Raw genomic sequence first — 11,717 nt, forward strand, 5'->3', positions numbered from 1 at the left:
TATTTTATCAAAATATCTACGTAAGGATTATATTGATGACACTGACAGGATGGGTGTAGCAGCAATAGTCTCGAACATACTAGTCAAAGTAACTCGTTTTGCAATGAAATACAATATTTAAACGTTTTTCGGGTGTTTATCTCGCAACAGCAATTACTTTTAAACACGTGTTTTTTTATCTGTTTACCCGACGAATATAGTTGTATACGTTTTTTGTAAGGTGTAGAATAAGAATGTGCTGTTATTCCACGCTTTAAGGTAAATAAGGAGGAGTGGTTTACTGCATGTAACTTCCTGGTGTGAGTAACAGATGCGTGGTGTTAGTTCAATCGTATGCCCGAGGAAGTGGATACATATTTTCAAATATGAATGATCGGGAACTCGATCTGACAGAGGCGCAGAAGGCGCTAAAAGCGAAATATCCTTCAATCAACAAAAAATATGAATGTAAGTGAGATCGTCTTTCTCTAGGGCCTAGTGTTACAACAGATTCTTTGCTTTCAAGTTCTGTTGCTGTTGTCAGCTGACCAGTGCCAGACTCAAGCTCGTCTTTCTTTACGATCACCACAGTCAACATTTAGATACTTTATTAACACTTAGACATTACATTTATGCCTTATTATATCTTATATGACTTAATGCTTTTGTTTCCTATTAAAAGCCGGCTGGAATTAGAATCTGAGAAAATGGGTGGTGAATTAAATGCGAGCTACACTAGACCTTGATCGCCTATCAGGCTTGTTGCTTTACCTCTTCCTTAATATAAGTTAGAAAATAGGAGTGCTGTCATGTAATGTAATGTTTCTTGCATTGGGAATTCGTCTTTTCGCATACCCCAGCTTTTCTCCATGAGACACAGACACACAGAGAGGGAGAGAAGCCTGGGGTCTGAGCGCAGGGTCAGCCATTGTACGGCGCCCCTGGAACAGTTGGGGTTAAGGGCCTTGCTCAGGGGCCCAACGGAGTAGGATTCCTCTGCCGCCCGCGGGATTTGAGCCGGCAAACTTCCAGTCACAGGCGCAGATCTTGAGCCACAGAGCCACCGCTCCGCCCCGTAGTAGTGTGCTCACACGCTACTATAAACAACAACGTAGTTGGAGGTGGAGGGGATCCCCATTACCTGTAGAGCGCTTTGAGTGGAGTGTCCAGAAAAGCGCTATATAAGTGTAAGCTATTATTATTATTATTATTATTATTATTATTATTATTATTATTATTACCCCGAAACAGAACTTTCATGATTATTCCGCGAATACCGCTATGGGGCGCACTAACTCTTCCTAACTTCGGTGCTGGGGATGGCAAGTTAACTTTATCGCTACTAGATTAATATACATACTGTATATTATACAGCATGGAATAAACCCTTTACTTGTTCCTTTACTGTATATTATATATATCTAGATAACAGTCCTAGACATTTCTCAATATAGACTTTATCACTGAGCATTCCTCCATATTTCTATAATATGTGTGTTACTTATTGCTTCCGGAGACAGTCTTAAGGTATGGGTAGTGAGAAATCATTTATTATCAAGGAATTTGCTCGGCACATTTTCTCACCCCAGGCTGTAGTGTGTGTTTTTCTCTGGGCGTGAGAAGCAGGAGTGTCTTGTCATGTGCTTGTGGACAGAGCGAGGTGTCTTCGCTGTGCTGTAGGGTGAGTAAGAGGCGCAGCTCTGACAGAAGCGGAGTCAGCGCTCAGTGCGAGATTGCTTCTGCGAAGCGCCACGGGTTCGATGCTTTCCCCTGGAGCCCAGCAAACAGAATAACCATTGTTCTGGAGCTTTCCGTGAGCTCACGATTCACTAGAACATGACAAACGACTCAAAACTCAGGTTCTGCAGGATTCAGACGGAGCCGTTGCCCTGTTCCCACCCAGCCTGTGGGAAAGAGGCGAAGACTGACCTCCTGTTATTCCTGTTGTGATTGTGGTTTTTTTTTCTAAAAACTCAAACTACTTTTTTTTTTTAAACGTGGAACCTCATATTAAAAGAGTCCGAGTTTCCCCTTTGCTCGTTCTGCCCTTTGCTAAACCAGCTTATCAGGAAGGTACAAAGTCCTGGTTTATTTTGTCTTGAGAGCAGCGGGTGGGAGAGCATTGTTTCATCACATTTGTTAGGTTTCACATGAAACCTCTTGAAAGTTTGACAATAGCTGTTAAATATAAAACGTGACTCGGCACCTTATCAGCTGTTTTTGTTTGTTCAGCGATCTCTCAGTGCAGTAATTAAAAGAAAAAAACAATAAATGACTGTAAGAAGTAAAGGTTTATTCCCTGCTGAAAAGAGAAGAGAAGAAACAACATTTCAGCTGTGGAGCCTTCTTCCACACCCAAAGAAGGCTCCACAGCCGAAACGTTGTGTTTCTTCTCTTTTCCGCAGGGAATAAAACTTTACTTGTTGCTTTGCAGGCTACGCATGCTGACGCAGCCTGCCTATTTGAACTACTGTAAGAAGTGTGTATATGTATTTAAAATCCCTTGGGTTTCTTTTTTTATAGTAAGGGTGCTCATTTTTCATGTGGATGAAAACCATTCGGATAATCTCGGGCCACACTGATCGTTCTCAAATCGGTGCAGGGCTAGGTCTCTGTGCCAAGCTGGCACTTATTCTGAGCCAGTTCATCTGGGGGCAGGGCAGCTGCTAGCTCTGCTGCTCTTGCGTGTGTCCGTTTCCTGCTGGTGCTCCCCTGCCCCCCCAGTTTCCTATGGCACGACCCATTCCATGACGCTGGCTCAAGGGCTGCCATGGCTCTTTCCCTGGGGTTGGCAGCTGTCCAGATGTGGGTAGGTGTGTGAGTGAATGTGGTCTGAGTGACCACACTTCCTCTCACAGCCTCTAGGACACCTCTCACGGCTGCAGTGCATTCCCCTCTGTAACATTCTTCCTCTTTTCCTCTTGTCTTTTCAGACCTGGATCACACAGCGGATGTCCAGTAAGTTTCCCTTCCTGCCTGTAGTGTACAGATACCTTACTTTATGTTTTGCCTCTTGCATTTAAACACAGTACGTCTATTGTGTTCTATATACAGTGATAAGTTTCCTTATCTCTTCTGCTGTGGAACATATTCCAACTTGACTCACAGTCCTGTCATAAATCATACTTCAGATTAATCTTCTGACTTGGACCGTTTTGCTAAGTGAGGAGTAGAGCTCTGTTCAGGAGATCATCTTTGTAGTTTGCAAGAGGCTAGAGCTTGTGTGCTGAGCCGGGTCATTCCGGGTCTTAATGATATAAAAGGTATTGATTTGTATGCATTTGTGCGTGTGACTCTTCTCTGCGCAGGATCCACTCCTGGGGCGACACTCTGGAGGAGGCGTTTGAGCAGTGTGCCATGGGGATGTTTGGGTACATGACTGACACTGAGACAGTGGAGCCGATCGACACAGTGGAAGTGGAGTCGGAGGGTGAGGCTCAGCTTCAGGTTTTCAGCTCAGCAAGAGGCTGGCTTCGCCTGTGGGTCGTGGCTCCTTGTTAACTGATTCACCATTTCTTTCTGATCTGTATAAGCCTGTATAATCCACAAACACATGCCGGCACTCTACCTGTATAATATAGTAATTTTTGTGTGTGATTTTTTTGTTTTCTCTGGGAAATAACACTGAACCTGTGAATTGCCACAGTGTTGTTTCAGGAGTAGGAATATTGCAGCTTGTTGTCTACCTGTTTCTTTGAAAATATGCGGCTGTGAGAGTTTTTTTTCCCAAAAGAAGTATCGTTAATTTATTGTGGCAGAGGAATATTAATATAATCCCAGACCTTTTGGAAGTGAGGTATCTGTGAAGTGTTGAATTGTGTTCGGTGGACCAGTAGGTGGCACTGTGGGCTGAAAATGCCCAGCCAAGCTCCTGCTCTGGTGGCAGTGAATGCAGGGCTTCAGAAGGCTCTGCTTTTTCTCAAGAGATATTGCGAGACGTTACAGTTCACACAGGAGGGTGCTGGAGGTGTAAAGCCACATTCCTCGGAAACAGGTCTGTCCACTTAGGTGTCATTATAAAATTCAGAACAAGTGGTGAAATGGAGCTGAAACTGAAAAAGAATGGCTAAATATTTCAAGTGTGGTTATGCAAATGTATTTTCATATCTTCAGACCACGTCAGAAAAATGCAAAAACTACGCTGTTCTTCTGTCTTCAACAGAGGAGATTAGAAGGGGATTTAGTGCTGAAAATGTTGAGAAATTGAACTCAGTGGGTTACATTGTGCTCAGCAGTGGAACAAGCACTGGAGGACACGGGTGGAGGTTCATATAGTACAGACTGTATTTAAAATTGAGAACAGGCATTTTCTCTTTACGCAAGCAGTGGTGGGTGCATGAAACAAGCTGCTCAACTTGCTGCAATGTTGGTACCCCTCAAGAACAGGCTGGATGACTCCCTGGGATCGCTTAGTAGCTTAGAAGCCAAATGAGCACAAGGGGTCACAGTTTCTCTGCTTTTCTGCGGCCTTTCTTTTGTTCTTCAAGTTCACAAACGAAATGAAATGTAGTTAAAAATTGGTTCCACAAAACCACATTCTGAAGATGTTTTTGCAGTTTAGAGTTAAAGGGACGTTTTGGTTTTGCTGATGTGAACTGGCTGAAAATATCTGTTTTCTGTATTTCTTCCCTTTTTCAGGTGAAGACCTTCTCTCTCTTCTCTTCCACTTCCTGGATGACTGGCTGTTTAAATTTAGCGCAGATCAGTTCTTCGTCCCAAGGGTAGGTGAGAATTGGACTGACCTGACTCCTGTTTCACTATATGTTCCTTAAAGGCAGGTGATATAAGATTATTATAAGAATACATTTTATATGAGGCATTTTCCTATTCAATACTATGCAGGTAATATACCTTGAGGACACAGTCCTAAGGACAGTCTTTCTGAATCTGTTTTACATGGTCTAGGGTTTTAGCACTTGTGTGTTTTTAGATTGGCAGTGCTCAGTATCTTGTAGTACATGGTTTAGACTGAGCTGTTTGTGGTGGATTGCACAATTCTTTACTTCATTATCCACAATGAGGAGGGGATCTCTCCTCATGGGATTTTATGTCACTAAGTGTTTAAATGATCTTGCCATCTAAGCAAGTGCTGGAGATGAGACCTGTAGGCATTACCTATTAACCATGTACAGAATAAGAGTTTTTATTACTGTGTCACACCTTGTTTAATGACTCATACACGTAGACCTTATTAGTGAAACAATGTGTGGTATGCATTACTAGTGGTTCAGGTGGGTAGCTGCGTCTGCATGTGTAGGCTGCAAAGGAACAAGTATAGGTTTATTCCCTGCTGAAAAAAGAAAGAAAACACAACATTTCGGCTGTGGAGCCTTCTTCAGGCTTCAATTACTTCCTAGTGACTACAGGAAATGAAATATGTTAGGCTAGTGTATTTGGAAATAAAGGCCTAGTTAAGATTTATACAGGACCAAAAGAATAGGTAGATGTTCATTCCGTGCTGAAAGGCAAAGAAAGAAACACAAAGTTTTGGCTGTGGAGCCTTCAGCACACACCTAGGGAAGAGTTCACAGCTCAAATGTTGTATTTCTTTCTATTCAGCAAGGAATAATCCTTTACCCGTTCCTTTGCAGCCTACACATGCTGACACAGCGTTCTACTTGATTTATAATTATTAATAATTGCTTACACTTATATAGCGCTTTTCTGGACAGTCCACTCAAAGTGCTTTACTGGTAATGGGGACTACCCTCCACCACCACCGGTGTGCAGCCCCCCCATGGATGATGCGATGGCAGCCATAGTGCACCAGAACGCTCACCACACATCAGCTATTAGTGTGCAGGAGAGCAGAGTAATGAAGCCAATTCATAGGGGGTTATTAGGAGGCCACGATTGGTAAGAGCCAATAGGAAATTTGACCAAGACGCCGGGGTTACACTCTGGGATTTTTAATGACCACAGAGAGTCAGGACCTCAGTTTTACGTCTCATTCGAAGTACAGCGCCTGTTTACAGTAAAGTGTCCCTGTCACTATACTGAGCCATTAGGACCCACATGGACCACAGGGTGAGCGCCCCCTGCTGGCTCCACTAACAACTCTTCCAGCAGCAACCTTAGATTTTTCCCCAGGAGTTCTCTCATCCAGGTAGTGACCAGGCTCAGACCTGCTCAGCTTCAGTGGGCTGCCAGTGGCGAGCTGCAGAGTGATATGGCTGCTGACTTGAGTGTCTGTTATACAGGGGTTGTCCATTACGAAACTGGAATTGTATCACAATGTAAAGAACTAACACATGGCTTAGACGTTGATCTTATAACAAAATGCAAACCAGAATTAAATGCCTCAGCAGCCACACCTGGGTGCCTTGCATTGCTTTAAAATTAGCATTTGAAATAAACAGTTTAACCTGACTCAGTGGGAAAAAAGGGGATAAGAGCACATTACGACACACAGCTGCTGATGACCACACCGTGTCTCTGTGGCTTGGATTTGGAAAGCTTTTTGGAAAACCGGGGCATCCATTCTCGACACCTTTTTTTGTTCTAGGAAGTGAAGGTGCTTCACATCGACCGGATGCGTTTCAGGATGCGTTCCATTGGGTAAGATCTGAGGCTCCCCTGTCCTTCGAAATCGATAAAAATGACTCTGTTCTTGTCTGCGTTTAAAGGCTTTGGAGCCAGAAATCAAGGCCTTGAGATAAGCTGCATGATCTAATTTTCGAAAACTGGTGACAACCTTGGTCTTCGGCTTAGAGTGTCTGCATTTTAAGCATATTAACACCAAAGCAAACAGTGCTTGTTTAGTCACAGCTCGGGAATTTCTCTCGCAGCGGTGTGGTGGAGCAGTTAAACTTTATGGTTCTGTGGTAGAAACTCTTTTCCCTTCCAGTTCTGTATTAATTTTGCTGCCCTACTGAATCGAATGCAGGCTGGAACAGAGCCTTGACTGTATTTCTGCAATGCTCTATGTAGGCTATTTGGGTTTAACCAGCACCTATCCAGTAATGGTCTATTATTCAAAAGCTGGAGTTCCAAACAGCTGCCAGACATGACGCAGTTTGTCTCTTCAGAACTGATCTTCCCATCTCTGCTTCTGTGTTCCCACCTACACAGTTACACTCATGCAATTGCTTTCCGCATAATCAGGACATATTTCAGAAACATAATATCGTATTATAATGTATAAAACAGTGGTGGGTGGGTTTGGCTTTGTCACAATGAGCGTGTTTATATGCGCCATTTGATATTCCAGGTTGAGTTTTTTGTTTCTTTCTCTTTTTATCTTTTAGCTGGGGAGAAGAGTTCAGGATCTCCAAACACCCCCAGGTAGGTACTCCCTCTTGAAAATGGATTCAGTGTTGAATGAACATGAAAGCTGAAGGGAACCATTCACTTTTATCTGTAGGCATAACAGTGATTTCATCCAAATTAATCAAAGACTGCAGTGTCTGCTTATACAGATGTGAGTTATGTCTAGACACTGTGGAGGTGGTTTGCATGTGGTTTATTACTATATACCTCCCTTTATGCGAGAAACTGAGCTAGTTATGAGCTTGTCATTACTAGTACATATGTAAACAGGACTTATAATGTGCTGCCAACTTTTTTGAAAGAAAGATATATTAATCTTAGACTATAGATGAAACTCTGAGTTAGGGAAATACCTGAGTGGGAATTATGTAGCACCCATCAATTAATGTGATGATGAAACAAAGTAATTATAGACCGGTTCATCTCACTTCTCTTTCACACAAGGTTGTGGAAACAATAATTAGAAATGAGCTAGAAGATCATATTTATCGTAATAGGACTCTAAGGAATAATCAGAACAATCAGAATAATCAGAGTTTGAAAAGGAGGTATTGCTTAACTTGTTAAAAGTTTCCTGAACAAAATACAGGAACAGTTGGAGCTGTGCAATAATGTAGATGTATAGGGATCTTAGGATGATTATCCTAATTAAGATCAATGATCTAGATTCTGCTACCTTTAGCAAATTAGTCATGTTTACTTATGATGTCAAAATAGGAGATCTGGGAAACACAGGAAGTACTGCACATTTAATTCTAAAAGATTTAGAGGTAATTCAAGAATAAGCAAACACCTGGCACATGGCATTTGATGTAGACAAGTGCAGAGTGCTACATGCAGATAGCACAAACATAAATGACACTTGTCAAAAGTTACACGGCTTGATTGAAACATTCAAGATCCTGAAAGGTGCTGACATAATCAACCCAGTGGGCTTCATTTCCACCTTAACTCATGACCCAGAAGACACAAGAGAAAATGGGAAACAACATTCAAAACTGAGAACAGGGTTGTGGGAGTCTGGAACAAGCTATGCTCTTGAAGCTGTTACTTTGGCTTCTGTCAAGAAATGGCTGGATAAGATCCTTGTCTCATCTGGCAGCCAAACAGGAATATGTGGCTGATAGGACTTCTCCTGCGAGTGAATTTCTATAGGCGCTTATGCATCTCTTCTTCCGTTGTCCCTCTGACATTGTAGAAGCAGACTTCCTCTTTTTGAAAAGGTTTCTGTAGCACAGTGCAGTTCCAGGGGGTCTTGTTTTGATTCCTCACCCAGAAATAGTGATGCACTACAACAGAGACGAGGCTTACACAGTGGTTGCTAATTGTGGATTAAGGGATATCATAACCTTCTGACCACAGACACAAGTGAGGCAATAAAGATAGAGCACAGATACGTAACCGAGGGTACTCCCTTGTTTTTTGTTACCTAAGAGCTCAGACAGTACCTGAATTGTTTTGAAGCAGTAACAATAAAGACGTCAGTCTGTTTTTTAGGCTCCATTCTGTTCTGATGTTCCAGAGAGGCTACAGTCTGTGTCAGGAATCCAGGCAGCAATTAAATGTGTTTTGTGTGGCCAGGACTGTGAGAAACTCTATTGTTTTGTTTAATTACTATGAAAATATATGATGGAGGACTATTGGAATTGTCTTCCTGATTTGTTTATGAGTAGGTTTCATGAGTAGAAAAAAAACATTTTCCTCTTTTTCTTTCCTCAAAAGGGGACGGAAGTGAAAGCAATCACCTACTCAGCGATGCAGATTCACGAGGAGAATAAGCCAGAGATTTTTGTGATTATTGACATTTAACAGGACACCTTAGTGCCTCACCGGACGGTTGATGTGGGCGGTGATCTATGTCACTGTCAGCAGGGCTGATATCCCGGATCAGGACAAGAGGTCTGCAAGAGCTGGCGCTACAAGTCAAAGCTTGATTTTAGTGAAGGATGGGTTTGTGTTTGAATATGCCATGGGGGCAGATCTTTTCTCCCGTGCATTGTTGGAAGGAAATTCAGACCACACATATAAAAACAGTAGAATAATTATAAAATTGTGTGGTTACAGTTAGAGCTTGCAGTTTAGAAACATTCTGAGCGTCACCAATCACAGAATTTAAACATCTCTTTTAATTTATTGAAGATGTTCATTCAAACCATTGAAATAAGTTTACAAATCGGCATTTGTAGATGTATGTTTTATGATTTATGTAATGAATTATGTTGTGGACCCTGTGCTAGGCGACCGGATTGCTGAGGAAGTAAAAGCCCACGAGCTGGTCCTGATCCCGTCTATGAATGTCCTGTTTCCTCCCAGTCGGAGGAAGCCCACTGTCAGTGGAATGTGATTGAGACTTTTGTGAGCTTTTCGGAAGAAAACTGACACATCTGTACATAAGCTGGTGATAAAGAAAATCCATTTCCGATAGTCAAATTTTTTCTTTTAATGTTTTGAGGCCAATAAAGGGTTGTGTGCGAGGAAGGTGTGAGGTGCATTTGTGTTCGCCGTCTTCTGCGAGCTCTTGCCGAGACAGCCCCCCCGCACTGACGTCAGGATGTCCCCCCCTTCTCCTCCAATCAGCGGCCGAGCCCCCTGCAAGCCCCGGCTGAGCCACGAGGGCTCGTGGGCTGTGTACGCGCGGTGCGTGAGGGGGAGGGGGGGGCGTGATGCAAGTCCAGCTGTTCCAAGTGCGGGCGCACATCTGGTGAATATTTAGTGTGTGTTAAAAAAGTTGCCATATTAAGGAGTTAATAAAAACGCGCTGGCTCCCCAGAGGAAGAGGCTGAGCCCTCTGTGACCCCAGTCGGGGCTAACTGGAGCAACCAGCAGTGGACAGAGTGGGAAAAAAATGTAACCCGTGCTTTTTCGCTAAGAATGGAAACTTGAGATGCAAAGAGTCTTCTGCTGTCGGAAAAAGCACTTGGCATACATTTATCTGAGGAGCGGATTAATGGAGATGTATGTAGCCTTTTGCAGAACCAGCTGCGGAAATAAATATATAAACACGGTGAGTGCTTATCACATAAAAGGGCAGCTGATATTGAAGAGACGAAGCAAAAATAAATAAGATCACTTTATTAGCCATATACAGTTTCTTGCATTAGGAATTTGTCTTTTCGCATATCCTAGCTCGTTCTCCATGAGACACAGACACACAGACACACAGACGGGGAGATAAACATTCTGGCGGGGAGAGAAAAATTCCAAACAAGGTACTTGAAATGAATGCAAAATTAATTCAAGAAACCGCAAGTTTCATTCAGATCTGCCTAAATGGTGGCCAAGGAAAGACTAGCTTATACAAAGTTCACTCCTTTAATAACGTTACAGGAGCTTATTGGTGCCAAAGTAGGTACTGTACATAAGTCGGACCATTCCTGTGCTGTAATGTATAGGTCATATCGCAAAGCACATGCGGATCAAGCTTGATCGAGTATAAAATAACTCAAGTCACGAATTAGCCTCACTATTGATGAAAGCACAGCGCACGGGCGTGCTCATCTCATCCTATGCATGAGATGCGCTGTGAGTGTGAAAGGGGAAGTGGACAATGTATTTTTGGACATCAGAGAGCTGACGGATGGCACAGACGCGGAATCGATTTACAGTTGTCCGAGAGGGAGCCTTAGTAATGTGGGTTTTTTATAAATCTCTTTCACGCGTGATGCGTCCCCCCCTGAGCTCAATATATAATTCGCACCCTTCTTTTGAGTCCGATTGTGTACATTTTCTATGAGAGCCCCTCCCTTAGGGGTCGGTTTCTACTTCTTTTCTTCTGAAGACTGAAGAATTAAATATTGCTCAGCATGTAATCCGCGATGCTGCCCCCTACGATCTTCTATTGGGAATGATGACTAAACGCTTAAACTTCGGGTTCATTTTCACAGCTTGTTTGTAAAGGTTTTTTTTTTATCTTCTGTTGTGCGACGGTTGTTTTACAATAATAATAATAATAATTGCTTACACTTATATAGCGCTTTTCTGGACACTCCACTCAAAGCACTTTACAGGTAATGGGGACTCCCCTCCACTACCACCAATGTGCAGCATCCACCTGGATGATGCGACGGCAGCCATAGTGCGCCAGAACGCTCACCACACATCAGCTATCAGTGGGGAGGAGAGCAGAGTAATGTAGCCAATTCATAGAAGGGGATTATTAGGAGGCCATGATTGGTAAGGGCCAATTGGAAATTTGGCCAGGATGCCGGGGTTACACCCCTACTCTTTTCGAGAAGCACCCTGGGATTTTTAATGACCACAGAGAGTCAGGACCTCGGTTTTACGTCTCATCCGAAGGACGGCGCCTGTTTACAGTATAGTGTCCCCATCACTATACTGGGGCATTAGGACCCACATGGACCACAGGGTGAGCACCCCCTGCTGGCCCCACTAACACCTCTTCCAGCAGCAACCTTAGTTTTTCCCAGGAGGTCTCCCAGCCAGGTACTGACCAGGCTCACACCTGCTTA

The 11,717-nt window shown here is 43.2% G+C and overlaps 1 protein-coding gene across 1 annotated transcript; it reads left to right on the forward strand.

Moving 5' to 3' along the window:
• The first annotated feature begins 269 nt into the window (after nucleotides 1-269).
• On the forward strand, nucleotides 270-9,722 carry zbtb8os (zinc finger and BTB domain containing 8 opposite strand). Its single transcript, XM_006631232.3, has 7 exons — nucleotides 270-447; nucleotides 2,913-2,937; nucleotides 3,288-3,409; nucleotides 4,618-4,700; nucleotides 6,485-6,537; nucleotides 7,227-7,263; nucleotides 8,971-9,722. Exons 1-7 carry the CDS (start codon nucleotides 366-368, stop codon nucleotides 9,055-9,057), a joined length of 489 nt encoding a protein of 162 aa, XP_006631295.1. The 5' UTR covers nucleotides 270-365; the 3' UTR covers nucleotides 9,058-9,722.
• Nucleotides 9,723-11,717: the final 1,995 nt, after the last annotated feature.

This window comes from Lepisosteus oculatus, chromosome 11 (genome assembly GCF_040954835.1).
Source record: "Lepisosteus oculatus isolate fLepOcu1 chromosome 11, fLepOcu1.hap2, whole genome shotgun sequence".
Classification (NCBI taxonomy): domain Eukaryota; kingdom Metazoa; phylum Chordata; class Actinopteri; order Semionotiformes; family Lepisosteidae; genus Lepisosteus; species Lepisosteus oculatus.

Excerpts from the sequence above, each read along its gene's own strand:
- zbtb8os (XM_006631232.3), top strand. The coding sequence starts at position 366 with ATGAATGATCGGGAACTCGATCTGACAGAGGCGCAGAAGGCGCTAAAA. Across the intron at positions 6,538-7,226 it reads TTCAGGATGCGTTCCATTGG|CTGGGGAGAAGAGTTCAGGA; the intron begins GTAAGATCTGAG and ends TTTATCTTTTAG. Across the intron at positions 7,264-8,970 it reads GGATCTCCAAACACCCCCAG|GGGACGGAAGTGAAAGCAAT; the intron begins GTAGGTACTCCC and ends TTTCCTCAAAAG.